Source organism: Lampetra fluviatilis, chromosome 28, assembly GCF_964198595.1.
Source record: "Lampetra fluviatilis chromosome 28, kcLamFluv1.1, whole genome shotgun sequence".
Classification (NCBI taxonomy): Eukaryota; Metazoa; Chordata; class Hyperoartia; order Petromyzontiformes; family Petromyzontidae; genus Lampetra; species Lampetra fluviatilis.
In genome coordinates, this window is record NC_136302.1 from 11,661,525 (window position 1) to 11,678,179 (window position 16,655).

At 53.1% G+C, this 16,655-nt stretch overlaps 1 protein-coding gene across 1 annotated transcript; it reads left to right on the forward strand.

Annotated features, from left to right (window-relative positions):
* The first annotated feature begins 464 nt into the window (after positions 1-464).
* SDF4 (stromal cell derived factor 4) lies at positions 465-15,141 on the forward strand. The gene is made up of 6 exons (XM_078869729.1): positions 465-1,347; positions 10,714-10,850; positions 11,505-11,618; positions 13,517-13,675; positions 14,094-14,269; positions 14,959-15,141. Exons 1-6 carry the CDS (start codon positions 821-823, stop codon positions 15,133-15,135), a joined length of 1,290 nt encoding a protein of 429 aa, XP_078725855.1. The 5' UTR covers positions 465-820; the 3' UTR covers positions 15,136-15,141.
* Positions 15,142-16,655: the final 1,514 nt, after the last annotated feature.

The window sequence follows — 16,655 nt, forward strand, 5'->3', positions numbered from 1 at the left end:
TTTTTGAAAAATTCCTTGCTGTGGTTTTCACACCTGATGATGATTGCTTGTGTTGCAATCGAAACGTCGTGGAAATTTATGTTTATTGTTTTTATTATTTTATTATTTCCCTTCTACGTGACTTTACCGAAAGAACCAAGAATACTAGACATTTGTGACAAACGAGCTTTATGGCTCAAAGGATTCCTCCAGTAAAAACATTTTTTTTAAATCCAATTCATTAACCTATAGAATACTCTCACTCATCGAGGCATAGATGTTATTTAACGTCAGCAGCGAAGGGCCCAGTGAGCTTCTGAGGGCAACAATAAGCTCTTTCACCAGGCGTTCCAAGCGTGAACCAGCAGAGTATTCGCACAGAGTTAGTGCTGTCCAGAGCCCCCATTCATAGCGCTCTGGCTGTTATTGTTGCGGAGCGAGGCGGTGGCGTCACGACCGTGTACACAAATGACGTCACGCGTACAAACAATGACGTCACCCAGTGTAAAACTTTCGCCAGGCAACGCGCCTTAGCGCGCGCTCCCAACGTCGCCACGTGGATCTCCTCTCTCCCCTCGCTCTCCTCTCTCCCCTCTCTCCCTCCAGCGCGCTTCTCGGACCCCCGCACATCCCCTCGGCACCCTTATCTACCCCCTCGAAGGCCCCGTTCCCTCCGAACCCCGAGTGCGGCCTAGTACCCCCTCCCGCGCTGACGCGGAGCCTCCGGTCTTTCCTAGCGGCCTCCGCCCGGTGGAAGTGGCCGCTGACCTGGCGGACCGGTCTCGTTTATCTCTCGTGTGTCGTTGTTGTCGTTGTGTCTTTCTCGGGAAGCTTCGGCGCGATGGTCTCGCGCAAGGTGAAGGTGTGCACGGCCCTCGGCCTCTCCTACGCGCTGCTACTGGCGGCGTTTTTCTGGCTGGACGTGACGGCTCGGCCCGCGGGTCTAGGCGCGGCCACGCACGGGGCCGAGGACCTCAAGGAGGTCGCGGCGGCCGCGGTGGACAAGGGCCCGGTCGAGGGCGGCGGCGTCGACCAGGGTGGACACCCGCAGCAGCAGAAGCAAGAGCAGCAGCAGCAGGACGGTCAGCAGGAGGATAAACAACAACAGCAGCAGCAGCAGCATCAGCAGCAGGAGGAGAAGGGAGGAGAGGCCCCGCGTCCTGCCAAGAAGGAGGAGGCCCACTCGCGGCGTGCCGAGGAGAATGAGATCCTCCCACCGGACCACCTCAACGGGGTGAAGATGGAACGCGACGGGCACCTCAACAAGGACTTCCACCAGGAGGTGTTCCTGGGCAAGGAGAAGGAGGAGTTCGAGGAGGACTCGGAGCCGCGCAGGAACCGACAGAAACTCATCGAAATCTTCGCCAAGTGAGGGGGGGGGAGGAGGAGGAGGGGGGGGAGGAGGAGGAGGGGGGGGAGGAGGAGGAGGGGGGGGAGGAGGAGGAGGGGGGGGAGGAGGAGGAGGGGGGGGAGGAGGAGGAGGGGGGGGAGGAGGAGGAGGGGGGGGGAGGAGGAGGAGGGGGGGGAGGAGGAGGAGGGGGGGGGAGGAGGAGGAGGGGGGGGGGAGGAGGAGGAGGGGGGGGAGGAAGAGGAGGGGGGGGAGGAGGAGGGGGGTGATGAACGGCCATTGATTCGTGTCGTGATTCAGAGGACGCGGTCCTGAGCTAGGCTGGCCACCTCTACTCTCCCCACACTCTCTCTACTCTCCCCACACTCTCTCTCTACTCTCCCCACACTCTCTCTACTCTCCCCACACTCTCTCTACTCTCCCCACACTCCCTCTCTACTCTCCCCACTCTCTCTCTACTCTCCCCACTCTCTCTCTACTCTCCCCACTCTCTCTCTACTCTCCCCACACTCTCTACTCTCCCCACTCTCTCTCTCTACTCTCCCCACTTGTCTACTTTCCCCACACTCTCTCTACTCTCACCACTCTCTCTACTCTTCCCACTCTCTCTCTACTCTCCCCACTCTCTCTCTACTCTCCCCATTCTACTCTCCCCAACTCCCTTTCCCACGCACCACTCTACCGCTCCAAAACCCCGCTCTACTCTCCCCTCCCCGCACTATCCAATTACACCTAGGATTGCCACCACCGAGGTATAACAACAACAACAAAAAACCCGACACGTGTTTAATGTCCCGAGAAGGGAGTGACACATTTCCCGAAGAGGGGCTGAGCTAACAAGAACTGGGTTTAGAGTCTGGGTTCAGGGCTGCGACTCCAACCCTTGTTGGAGTAAATGGGTGGTTGCCGTGCCTCCTAGTTTGCAGCACAGCGATTAGGCGAATTATAATTCTACCTCGACCCTGGGTTCCCTGCCTTTACAAGTAACTCCGTTGCATTTTGTCCGAAAGAAATTCTGATTTTACTTTCAATACAATAGTTAGGAATACATTTGTGGTTATTGGAGGGCTTGTCTGTTATGCACAATCTACTAATAGGTAACTATTCATTTGCCAATTTAAAACATTTATTAGGACACATTTTTGAAATGCAATTCTTATCGGGCTCTATGTTGTATAGTGCAGTCTTCAACTCGTATTATTTACTCTGTCTCTCTGGCCTTTCAGTGTGCTTTGAAGGGCTATTTCCTAAAACATCACCTTCTATATTTTCCTTTTAAGGCCACGGTGTTATTGACGAATGTGCGTTTATTTGTCTTTGTGGGAGTCACCCAACTGCACAGATGCATAGCGTGCGTGTTAGGTACCAGGGTTGTGAGTTTAAGGCGTCTTTGTCACATCCTGGGGTGGGGTGTGTCAGGTGTAGGGTGTGTGGTGTTCACGTGAGGTGTAGGTCTGTGGTGTTCATGTGAGGTGTAGGTGCGTGGTGTTCATATGAGGTGTAGGTGCGTGGTGTTCATGTGAGGTGTAGGTGCGTAGTGTTCATGTGAGGTGTAGGTGTGTGGTGTTCACGTGAGGTGTAGGTGTGTGGTGTTCATGTGAGGTGTAGGTGTGTGGTGTTCATGTGAGGTGTAGGTGCGTAGTGTTCATGTGAGGTGTAGGTGCGTGGTGTTCATGTGAGGTGTAGGTGCGTGGTGTTCATATGAGGTGTAGGTGCGTGGTGTTCATGTGAGGTGTAGGTGTGTGGTGTTCACGTGAGGTGTAGGTGTGTGGTGTTCATGTGAGGTGTAGGTGTGTGGTGTTCATGTGAGGTGTAGGTGCGTAGTGTTCATGTGAGGTGTAGGTGTGTGGTGTTCATGTGAGGTGTAGGTGTGTGGTGTTCATGTGAGGTGTAGGTGCGTGGTGTTCATATGAGGTGTAGGTGCGTAGTGTTCATGTGAGGTGTAGGTGTGTGGTGTTCACGTGAGGTGTAGGTGTGTGGTGTTCATGTGAGGTGTAGGTGTGTGGTGTTCACGTGAGGTGTAGGTGCGTAGTGTTCATGTGAGGTGTAGGTGTGTGGTGTTCACGTGAGGTGTAGGTGCGTGGTGTTCATGTGAGGTGTAGGTGCGTGGTGTTCATATGAGGTGTAGGTGCGTAGTGTTCATGTGAGGTGTAGGTGCGGGGTGTGTGTGTCTCAGCTGACCATCAGGGTTGGGTGTCGAGTTTAACTCATTGTTTCATGCTTATGTAAATTCTCCTCGCCCACACATATTTGTGGAGATGGCTCTCGCTAAGTGGGTAACATTTACCTGCGCCTTATTTGAGTAAGAGGCTGAGCTGCACGCATCTTAGCGCGAACTTCCGCACTCATCCGCTTGCCACCTCGCCGTACCTGAGTAAGTTTCAGCTCAATGACATGACGCCACAAACGATGTCGCTGCTGGTGCTGTCTTCCCGCCCACTTCCCCAGCGCTGACCATCATCCTATGTGGATTTCTTGGGATACTGGGAGACACTGCTGATACGGTGGCGAGATGTTAACTACCTCGCCTGGTTTGCAGGAAGTCGTGAGTTCGGTCCCGACCCTTACAGCCTGTATATTTTACATCCAGCATCATCGGGCAATTCGCCAGAATTGTCCGATGATGCTGGATATAATTACCCGCGAAATGTCGTATTCAAAAACTGTAAATGTTGTGGATTCACTCTTCAACACACCGGTGGGCTAAAGTAGTGAACTATTTGTCTTTTGTCAATGTGACACTTTTTTGCTGATTGGCCGTGTCGGGTGGTGGAGGGTTACGACACATTTATAAATAACGCGATCTAACCCAAAAACGTTTATTATGAATAATATTGGTCGCGAAAGCCTACACGTGTTAAACTGTATATTTGGAGTTTGCATGTTCTCCCTGAGGTTGCGTGCATTATTTCTAAGGGTCCCCCAGTTTTTGCCTCCACATTTAGAATCTACGTCATGCGTTTAGAGTATTTGGCTGCTATAAATTTCCACGTGGTGATAAGCCACTAAGTTGAGCTATCATGTGTGATAGCCAGGTCACTTCTGAAAAAGAGCTATGTAGCTCTAGTAAGCCTTACCTGGTAAAATAAACAATAGTTTAGTTTATATTTATGATGCTGCTTCTCTTGCGGCACGTACCCAGGCCTCTTCCTTGCTCCCAGGGTCCACTGCTTCACAATTGGTGGCCACTGTTTTGGCCACTAACGCCCCCAACCTCTGGAACTCAATCCTCAGGCAACGTGGCCTCATCCCTGGTCCTCTCTACTGCTTTCAAGCCTCACCTAAACACTTTCCTCCTCAATGCGGTGCTGTCACACCCTCTTCATTGCTTCCTTTCTCTCCCCTTTCTCGGTTCCTCCCATTCCCTTCCATTTCCTCCTGTGTGATTCTGTCCTCCGAGATATTTGTTACGTTATGGAAGCATTATAAATGTAACCGCTTTTCACTGTGTGCTATTGCTGATGCTTCTGTTACTTCTTCTGCTGCTGCTACTACTACTGCTATTTACTGCTGCTATTGTTGCTACTAGAGCAAATACTACTGCTGCTACCACTGTTTCTGCTTTTACTGCAACGACCACCACTGCCACAATGCCTGCTGCTACACCTGCTACTTACTGCTGCTTCTACTGCTGCTACTTACTACTACAGTACTTGCTGCTGCTACTGCTACTATGACTACTTACCGCTACTTGCTGGTGCCAATGTAGTAGCTCAGCGGGCGATGCGCGAGCTGGTACCGAGCAGCGTGAAGGCACCGGAGCGTGGCTGCAAGGGGCGCTGCCACGATGACTCTCGCGAACATAAACACGGTCACGGGCGGTGGACGGGTTAGCAAAACACGGGGCGGACGGAGCGATCGCGTCTGGAAAGAACAACAAGGGCAGTGCGAGCAGCTCGGATTACGCTACCAACGCTCGCTTGGACGGATCTGGCCCGGCGCTGCAGCCGCCAGGGTTAGTTTCTCCCAGCAGCAGCGTGGCATTTTTTAGTCGGCGTAATGTTTTTTTTGTTATTTGAGTTGTCAAAACCATTCACCCACGGGAAGGTGGGCGTTGGGACAGAACGGCGAGGGCACGGCTCAAGGATGGGCAGCAGGAAAAAAAGGACAGAGGCGCTGGCCGGGAAGTAGAGGAGGGGGAGAAGGAATGACCGGGCCTGGATGTCGGGAATGAGAGGGATGGGATGAGAGGAAGAGAGAAGGAGGGAGCGAGAGAGCGCAAGTGAGCTGCCACGAAGCAGTGTCTGTTTTCACAGGGGGTGGGGAGAGGGGAGGGATTCAGAGTGGGGGTGGCCACATAGAAGTCACGTGATTTACTACGGGAGGCTTGAGCTGATTTAGATAGATAGTTTTAGCCTTTGGCGTTGTAGTGAAGTCGAGGTGTGTGGGCTTTATTCTCTTAGACTAGTCTACGAAAAGGAGTCAAACGTTTAGTCAAAAACTTAGTCAAAAACTTAGTCATTCAATGTTGGTATGAAGGGTACACAAATCCCCCCTGCCAATATGATCAGGTCAGCCAGTCGGTGTACTCGGAAAACATAAAACTCAACAAATCCATCAATAACAATGTGGCCTTAAAAGGAAACGGAGATTATTGGTGGCATTTTGGCCAATGCACTTTCTAGCACATGGAGAGGCCAGTAGAGAGACCGAGTGGATGATGATAGTGGGAGACAGCTGCACTTGTTTACACAATGGGTGTGATGGATTTAGTTTCATGTTTTCTGATGGACAAGTCTTAAGTTGGCATGTGAATTGTTACCTAATAGCGGCTATTGAGTAACAGACAAACCCTTAAATGATAAAAAAAAAGTATTAGTAAATAACCTCATTTGTATCAGAAGGTAAATGATAACACATTGGTGGCACTTTGCATTATGGGTAAAACTGCTGTACGGGGGTCAGTGAAGCCATAAGTAGTCTAATCCCATTCCTGGGCCCAATTCTCAACTATTGACCACACACCCTCTGCTTAAGTCACTCGCTCACCACTAATCACATACCTCGTTATCACTCATATATTGCTACTACCGTGGTTACCGTTCCCGATTTGTCCACCCATTGAGTTCTCTAGCATGCTGTCCATTTAATTACATCTGCACTGTGTTCATCCTCAACACTACAGCTCACAACAACACACCCACTCACTCACTGACTAACTCACCCGCTCGCTCACTCACCCTTCGTTCACTCACCCAACCACCTACGCGCCACACTGCAGGTCTCTATACTTCTCTTCTTTCCTCGCACTGCTCGACGATGGAATTCACCTCCCATCATCATCGTCGTCTCTTTTCCCAAATTGATAGAATCAATAACTTTGCTAAATGCAAGAAAATGTGGTAACGCTGAATATTTTACAACGTTGGACAGTTTTGGGCCGTTGGTTCTGGTTGCTCAGCAATTGTGTAAATAACAAACACAAAAACTCCCCTCGTCAGAGGTACCAATAATCGCTGGTGTTGCTGGTGGACTGTGTGCTCAGGTGAGGCCGCGTGGGTGCGTTGTAAGGCCACTCACCCCTGCCCCGTCGGCCGAGCGTAACAAAAAAGAAACCGAACGTCTTGCGTTGACTTTCTGCACAATCACGGCGCCGCCGCTGCCGCTGCGGTGATCCGCGTACCGGTTCTGAAGCTAGGACCCCGCTTTATCTGGTAACGTCATCCCTCGCCTTTGATTTAGAGTTTCAATGCTTGCCAATCAAATAAAGCTTATCGGCTCACGATGTAACGAGCCACAGGCCCCGCGTGTTTAAGGTCAGCGTTTGTTGTTTTGATACGAATGTTTAGGATGCCTTTCTGGGTTACGACAGCACGCTGATGACTTGAGGGTTTTTAGTCTTTTTTGGGGTGGTGGTGGGGAGGGGGGTTTCGAAAAGTCGAAGTCTCGGAACGATTTACTGCCCATGGGAGCATTGAGGCATTTGTACTCATTTTCCGTTTACAGCCCTGCAGCGCCATTGGTGGACATTCCACGTTCCTATGGCGGGGGGCGAGTTTATCCGTAGGCAAACTGCCGTTGGTTTCGTGGATACGTGGTGCTAGTTTAAATAGACCCCGGAGGGATGATGGTGGAAAGCTGATGGTGGGGGGGGGGAGGTGTTGAGGTGATGGGAGACAGGTGATGGGGCAGAGGTATTTGGAGAACGGTGTTGGGAGAGGTGGTGGGAGAGGTTGTAGGTGAGAGGTGGTGGGATAGAGGTGGTGGTGGGAGAGAGGTGGTGGGAGGGAGGTGGTGGGAGGGTTTGGAGGAGGTGATGGGACACAGGTGATGGGGCAGAGGTATTTGGAGAACGGTGTTGGGAGAGGGGTGATGTGTGGGGGGGGGGGGGGTGATGTGTGTGGGGGGGGGTGTTGAGAATGTGATGGGGGAGAGGTATTTGGAAAACGGTGATGGGAGAGAGATGACCATGGAGAGGTCATGGGGAGTCGGATCCTGCCGGTGAATGCCAGTATTTTGCATCCATCTTTACGCTACCGCAGGACCCAATTTGGGCGGATGGGGGGCCGCGTGCCCTTGGGGCAGAGGTGGCTTGGGGGGCAGAAGGCAGCCACATCAGAGGATGGGTCGTGTGCCCTTGGGGCCCCTGAATTCGTCACTAATTCTGGCCACAGTTACACTGCGCCATCTGATTATCGTGGGGCCCTATGCTGATGCGGCCCAGATTACACATGAAAGACTCACGCACCGACCGCCGCATGCCTCCGTGGGGGGGGGTGGGGGGGTGAGGGAGCAGGGACGGGCGGTAAATTCTGCAGCACGCGAGGAGCTCTTTAAAGTTTCTGACTGATAGGGAGCAACCCTGAATGTGTGGATGATGATGGTGATGATGATGATGCGAGCCTGTTTGTTGTTACAGATTGTCATATTTTCCTTTCAAAATAACTCGCAATGTGGCATTACGTGTTTGTGTGTGTGCATGTGTGTTGCAGAGACTCAGAGTGTGTGTGTGGCTCTGTAGTAGAGAGCGGTAGTGTAGTGGTTAGCGCACTGCGCTACGAACCCAGCAACCCGGGTTCGATTCCCGCTAACACCAGTGACAAATATCTGAACCGGTCCTGGGCCTCCCCTAGGTCGACTCGGCCTCAAATGAGTACCTGGTGTGGTGTGTAAACATCGCCACTGGGGAGACAAAGGCGGTCGGGCGTAGTGCTGGCCACCTACCCACTCGTGTACCGTTCCGGCCTTCATAGGTGCGCGCTAACAGCACTCGTCCTAACAGTTTGTTACAGGCTACACGGGGGATCTTATTTGTGGGAGGCTCTGTGTGTGTGTGGGAGACTGGATGTTGTGGGAGGCTGTATATGTGGGAGACTGTGTGTGTGTGGGAGGCCGTGTTTGTGTGCGTGGATGTATGTATGTGAGAGCGCTTGGGGCTCTGGCCACCCCTGTTGAATCTGTGTGCGGTTTCCATCATCATTAGGGCTACTCTGCCACGCCGCTGGATTGATGCACATGTTTACTCCATGGTCTGTAAATACACAACGCAATTAGCTATTCATGAAGACAAAAACAGACCGAGATCCCCCATATAGCCTTTTAAGACTGTGCTGTTAGCTAGGACGGCATGGTACCTGAGGGGGTGGGTGGCCAGCATCGTATCAGGCCACCTTTGTCCCCTCGGCTCTGATATTTACACACCGCACCAAGTACTCATTTAAGGCCGACTCGACCTAGGGGAGGCCCAGAACCAGTTCACGCATTCGTCACCGATGTTGGCTGCGAGCGGGTATCGAACTCGGGTCCGCCGCTGCCCACCACATGGGCACACAAACAAGGGCACGCACAGTTTCCGCACACAAGCGCTCTCTTACAAGCAAAGGGAAAAAGAATACAGAGACACACGCGTGCCCCCCCTCCCCTCCTGACATACACGCATCACTCACGCACGCGACGGCTCGCTCACACAATCTTTAGCCCGGGGCTCCCCCCATCTCTCTCGCTCTCTCCACACGGCACCGCGATTGCGATCGGTACACACAGAGCCAACGCCGGTGCACGGCACGCCGGCCGAGCCCTCAGATGTAGCCGTCTCGCGTTTCCGATATCGCAGCTCGTGCGAGTCGGCAGGGATGGCCATGCTGATCCGAGCCACTTAGACAGACAAGGCGGAGGGGGGGGGGGTGCGGGGGGGAGGGAGTGGGGGCCGTGGGGGGAGCGAGCAGATAACAGTAATTGCTGGCGCACGGGGCGGTGGTACATTGCGTGTCGTGAGTGACACGCGCCCTTCAAAGGGTAGCACCGTCGTGATGTTGATGATGATGATGACGGCGGCGGTGGTGGCAGGCGGTGGCTGTGGTGGCGGTGGCCACTGCGGTTGCTGCGGTGGCTGTCGTGCGAAGCTGCCACTCTATCTGATTGCGTGGGGGCGGGCGATGTTTTGTTCCGTGATTGATTGCTGTGGGGGACGACGTGATCAAAGGCGAGAGGGAGAGGGAGACAGGAAATGCCACGCGTGTGTTTTCGTGTGCCCCCCCACCCCCCCCGTCGACTGATTGCGAGGGCACTTGAAGATGTCGTTTGAAATTTGCCTCCGTCACCCAAGTGCCAAGTGCCAGTCACGCTGCGTCGATACTTTTTTTCTGGGACCCATAGGGGCGGGGACCCGCAGCATTGATTCGACGGTACGGTAAATAGGGGGGGTCTTGTGGCTAGTGGAGGTGGGGGGGGGGTCATCACCTGATGTGGGGTGGGGGGGGGGCACACAACTCCCCCCACCAGTGTGAAAACACAAACGATGTCAGACGTGGACACTTGATGCACGAATGAAAAATTAAAAGCCCTCCCCAGTTCAGTGTGCGACTGTGGTTACAGCGCAGAACAGACGACGATGGAACATATAACGGCTCGATGCCCGGTTCACGAATGTCAAGGAGGAGGTATTGCTCCAGTGATGCACCACTCCCGCTACTCCTGATGCAATCATCTTGCTCATTCACCGCCTCAATGGAAAAATAACAGCTGTTGTAGTACATCAGCAACAGCCTCGCGTGTGTGAGACTCCGTGAGTGGGGTGAGAAATCCGTGGCAGGTGTGTGACTGATCGCCGTACCGATTTACCATTGTATGTTGAACTTCTTTCGCACCGTATGTAGCTAACCGTACTAATGGTAGGTGCGGGGGAAGGACAACAAACTAAACATGACCTCGTTAATGTGCCCTTATGCGCCACCCACAGAACCTGCCTCTGAATTAGGGGGTACTTGTTCTGTGTCGATTTGCGACTGGCGCAGTGGAGGGCACGTCTGGCAGGGGAGCCGTGCCCTCTTGCCGATCACCGCTGCAGCAGCCACCAGAGGCGCTGCCACTCATGCGTCTGTGTGCGTCTGTGTGCGTCTGTGTGCGTCTGTGTGCGTCTGTGTGCGTCTGTGTGCGTCGTTGGTCAGGGTGGACAAGGACCGGGACAAGCGCATCTCTGCGGTCGAGCTGCAGGAGTGGATTGTGGAGAAGACGCGCGAGCACCTGCAGCAGGCGCTGGACGAGAACAAGCCACACTTTCGCACGCTCGACCCGGACGGGGACGGTGAGGACCGAACTGCTCACTCGCCCAACCGCTCACCACACCGCTCACCACACGCTCAAAACCGCGCTTCCCGACGCGCGGCGTGGACGGTGCAGAAAGCAACTGGTATTTTGTTGATGTTTACCAGGGAACGTACGCAGATTATATTGTTGCAAGTGGCGATGTTACCCCATGTGGATTCTCCCAAGTCCGTTATCTGCGAGCGGTTTACAAACGGCCGCCTCCTCTTGCACTGCCTCGGCAGCCGGTGTGCAGCCGACGGTATGGTGGAGCGTTCGTGGGCGAGTACAGAACTCGGCCTCCGAGTGATTGTCTGCTCTAGACGAGCAGCGAGGCATCGGTGCTCAACTCCTGTGAATACGGCCCTGAGCCAGTTGGTTCGAAATTCCACATTCCTACGGCGGAGGCGAGTCTATCCAAAGGATAACCACTGATGACCTCCCCACGAAGTGGTATTAATTGACCTCCCCACGAAGTGGTATTAATTCTGTCGAACCCAGGGAGGATGATGGGGCGAGTCAAACCCCTCCACCCCATCCAAGATTTTAATTCGCAGCCTTGCGATTGCGAGCCGCTCGCTCGGCCACACACCCACGCTATGGACCGGGGGGGCGGTGGCTGTTGGTTCTGAACGGCTCCGTGCGTGCGCGCCAGGGCTGGTGACGTGGGACGAGTACCGCCTGCGCTACCTCGTCAGCAAGGGCTTCGACGAGAAGGACATCGCTGAGCGCATCCGCGACAAGCAGGAGCTCAAGATCGACGAGGAGAGTGAGTGCTGGCTGGCTCACCCTCCCGCTCACCCTCCCGCTCACCCTCCCGTTCACCCTTCTGCGCTCACCCGCCCACCGCGTCTCACGACTCGCTTGCCTACCCCGCTCGCCCACATACACACTCGCCCTCTCTCACCCGCTGTCCCATTCACTCGCTCGCCCGCACGCCTGTGTGCTCACCGACACGCTCACTCCACCCGCCAGGTATTGACCACTCACGCTCTCACTCAAACGCTCTTCCAAATCGCCTATTCACTTACCCGCACGCTTTCCCACTCACTCCCCTATCCACTCACCCACCCACCTACCCATCCACTAAACCACGTGCTCACCCGCCCACTAGCCCACCCACGCCACATACAGGGTTAACGAGGTGAGCCAGGGATAGGGGCGATTGGTATGGGTGCCTCGGGGAAGATCTCTGGCTCCCCCTGGTGTCACTAAAGCTACACACTGTGGGGTGCAAAACGCTCTTAGCCAGACGGAATCATATACGCAGGAATACCTTGCACTTTCGTCTGGTTAGGGGCCGGAGCATGGACGAATGTCAAAAACGGACGCATGTCAAAGCAGAGCCTTCATTTAGCTTGCAAATGTATTTTGGCCGGCGAAAAACGTACGTGCAAATAACTACAGTAACTATATCACACATGCGTGCGAAACCTAAATAAACAGAAATAAAAGAAAAAGAAACATAAGAATAAATAATCAAAACTAAATAAACAAAATAAACAAAATGATACCTTTAAATATTTGTATTCTTGCGTAAGTGGACGATGAATATATTGGTGATAAGTACAGTATTTATAATATATGAATAAACACAAATATAAGAGATGCTCACTGAACGACTTCTATTGAAAGACTAAAACGAAAAAGACGGCGCGTGGCGCGGACGTCGTGGAAGGTTTGGAATGAAATCGGACGAAATAGGAGAGCGCGTGGACCACATTTGAGATATGTTTATAATTTAAAACGGCCGAAAGAGCCAAGTGACGAAAGTCAAGGTATCACTGTACTGTAGTAGGTGACGTTTCAGGCATATAAAGAAAAAAAAACTAGCCAATTTTACGGGCCATTGCTCCGAAATGTCACCTATTGTTTAATATTCTGCCTCTTTTAAGGCCATAGTGTTTATTAATGTGATGTTGTGTTGTTATTTGTGCTTGTGCACTACTGCCAACGCAGCACTACCAAATAATTCGTTTAATAACTAAGAGTGTTTGGCTAAATGTGTTGACAGACGAATTTAAATCCGTAGACTAAGACTTGGCGATGAAGCCACAAGCTGCCATCGACTAGACTGTCACTCAGCTGACAACGTGCAGACTAAATTAATATTGCTTGGAGGTCAGAGCGCTGAGTTGGCCCAGCTGAGATCCTAGGTTCGAATCCGGATTTCCTCCGCCCGACCACGGTGCACCACCGAGTCGATGGTCGTAGCCTAGAGACCAGTGACTGAAATCTCGACCCTGAGACTTGAAGAACCACGCGCCTACATATAGACCCATAGACTCGTGTACAGAACTGTCTCACCCACTTAGAGACCCATGATTAAACCGGCTTTTCAGGTGCAGTGAGTTAATGGTCTCAGCCCCGGTCACCAGTGACTGCACAAAAAATCGTGCCTTAAGTAGAGTCTTGCACAATTCCGCTAAATCCCAGCTTTGACGATAAAAATAACAGTCCAAGAGCAAACGAGCGAGCGAACTCGTGAGCGAACGAACGAGCAAATGAGCGAACGAGCGATCGAATGAGCAAACGTATGAGTAAATGAGCGAACGGGCGAACGAATGAATAAGCAAACTAATAAATGAGCGAACACGCGAGCAAACGGGCGTATGAAAGAGGGAACGAGTGAATGAACAAGCGGACGGGTGATTGTGCATTCCTCAGCTGAGGAGCTGATGGACAACCTGAAGGAGCGGTGGAACCAGGCAGATGACGCGCCCCAGGACCAGAAGTTGAACGAGAAGGAGTTCCTCTCGTTCCAGCACCCGGAGCACAGCCGCAGCATGCTGAGCTACATGGTGCAGGAGATCATCCACGACCTGGGTGAGCAAGCCGCCCGCCGCAGTGTGACCCCACGCTCACCACGGTGACCCCGCGCTCACCACGGTGACCCCACGCTCACCACGGTGACCCCACGCTCACCACGGTGACCCCACGCTCACCGCCGAGATGCTGCTGCCCCCACACTCACCACGGTGACCCCACGCTCACCGCAGTGTGAGCGCGTTTTCTGCATTTGTTGTGTACAGCGCGGTGTAGTGCGATTGCGTAAAACTTACGGCAGCGTGGCTCAATCTATTATCGAACACATTTACAAACGGTGATTGTAGGAATATAATTGTAAGAATATAAATCACAAACCAAAAATGTCATAACCGTCGAGATAATTACTCGGCGACTCGCGCATTTGCCGAGTCTCGGTGGGTCGTATTCGACGTTGGCCCGACGTTCCGCACAACAGACCAGGACAAGGACCAGCGGCTGTCGCTGTCGGAGTTCGCGTCGCTACCGCTGGGCACGGTGGAGAACCAAAAGGAGCAGGACATCGACGACGACTGGGTGCGCGAGCGGCGCAAGGAGTTCATCGAAGTCATTGACTCCAACAAGGACGGCTTCATCACACGCAGCGAGCTCGAGGTGCGCGCCACCACGCTCACCGCCCCCACACTCACTGCCACGCTCACTGCCACGCTCACCACCACGCTCACCGCTACGACGCTCGCCACCACTTTGCTCGCCAGCATGACGATCACCGCAGCGCTCGCCACCACGATGATCACTACTGCGATCGCCACTACGCTCACCACGATGCTCACCTTATCACACTACTCTCTTAGAGCTCACTCAAACACTCACTTTGACACTGACCCCTAACACCCACGTCTCTTCCCCCCCCACTCCCCTGAGCTGGAGTACACGGACCCGATGAGCAACCACACTTTCACCACGATACTCGATTTAGTTTTTTTATTGTTAGGCAGTGTATATGTTTTATTTTACCAAGTAAGGCCCACTGAGTTCTATAGCTTTTTTTCAGAAGCAACCTGGCCACAAATGATAGCTCAACGAAGTGGCTTATTGTGGACATTTATAGCAGCTAAATACTATAACCGGAGGAGAAAAATCCACTTCACCACGGAGGGAGAGAGGCACACAAACTCTAAATATACATCAGGCGGCAGGGTCGGGATAGTTACAATCTCACAACCGTGGCACCACTCGCCCTAACCCTCGCCACCAACGCTCAACCTCGCCACCACTCACCCTCGCCACCAACACTCACCCTCACCACCAACGCTCACCCGTGTCTCTCCTCGCGCGTGCAGGAGTACATGGACCCTACGAGCAGCCACAACGCGCTGAGCGAGGCGAAGCAGATGATCTCGGTGGCGGACGAGGACGAGGATGCGCAGCTCAGCCTGGACGAGGTGCTGCGCTACAGCGAGTACTTCACGGGCAGCAAACTCGTCGACTACGCTCGCAACGTGCACGAGGAATTCTAGGGCCACGGGGGGGGGGGGGGGGGGTGGCACGGTGGCACGGTGGTGGCCCGCTGGATGGATGCAATTGGGGGTGGGGATGGGGGGAAGAGGGCAAGGGGGGGTAGAAGGGATGGAGTGGCACCAGCAGTGGTGGCAGAGATGGTAACCGATGATGGCGAGGATGATAAATGCAGTAAGCCTCATGGACTCCATGCACTCGTTGCTCTAGAGATTCTAGAGCAACAGATGAGAGCAAAGATGGTTGGGACAGAGAGGGCATTGGGGGCTTCTTGCCTGTGGGAGTGGTTCTAACGCAGTTGGTGGTGATGGTGTTAATGCAGAGTGGAGGAGTGGGTGGTGGTGGTATTTTTTTTTTATCCCTTCTGCGTGCCACTGTGGTGTGGTTTAGCTGCACGGTTTAACCACATGGCGCGTGGTCACCTGTAAATAACTCAGCGCTGCGATCCTAACGTCGTTTGTGTGCGCGCGCACGTGTCTCAAGACTGCTTTTCCAGACTCTTTACACAGTCTGTCGATCTGCACTGTGTGTCTATCCAGACTATTTCAAGACTGCATCTTTGTCGGGCTGTGTGTGTGTGTCTGTGAATGTTAACTCCCAGAAGACAAGGCCCAAGTTTGTTTCCACGTTTTGGCAAATATAGAGCGCCCCTTCCACGCATCGCACTCACACCAAATGTGGCACTGGGCAGTACGGACTTGGTGTCCAAGTCCCATCTTCTCTTCGGTGTCTTTGTGAGCATCACTCACCGAGAACTCTGCTGGGGATGGGTGCTGCTGGGGATGGGTGCTGATGGGGGAGGGTCATGTCTGCACATGTAACAATGTTAGAATGTGTGATGCGTTCCCTCTGAGAGAGGGAGGGACAGGGCGAAGGTTTGGGAAGCCACAGACAAGAGGGAGTATGGCCACAATCGTAGCCAGTAGTTGCCTAAGCTCTGTGGTTCTATATTGGGGATATTTGGCCAAATCCATGAACCAGTGTTTATTACACGTGGCACCAAACCGGAGTGTCCAGAGTCCCCACGCACGCGAGGGGAGGGGCTCGCATTCAATCCCCGTGCAGATAGAAATGAATCCTACTTGCTGTACTGAGATGGCGACCTCTACGTCGACCGTGACAATAGTTGACCGTCCAGACAAGGACGTGTTTTGCCAAATCGTCCTTTTGTTTCATTTCAGCTTCTGCGTGCGTCATACAGTGACGGGGTGGGATGAGAATCGGGAGCTTGCCACGGTTGTGGTTAGCACTGTCGGTTTCAGTGTGGTCAGTGGGGTCAGTGGGGTCGGGTCAACAGTCTGCAGTTTGAATTTCGATTTAAAGCTTTCGTGACTGCAGGGATTCATATTCTTGGTTCTTTCAGTAAAGTCACGTAGAAGAAAAATAATAAAATAATAAAAATAAAACATAATTAAATAATTCTCACGACGTTTCGGCCACAACGCAAGCAGCCGTCTTCTGTTCTCCACCTGAAGATGGCTGCTTGCGTTGTGGCCAAAACGTCGTGAGAATTATTTTATTA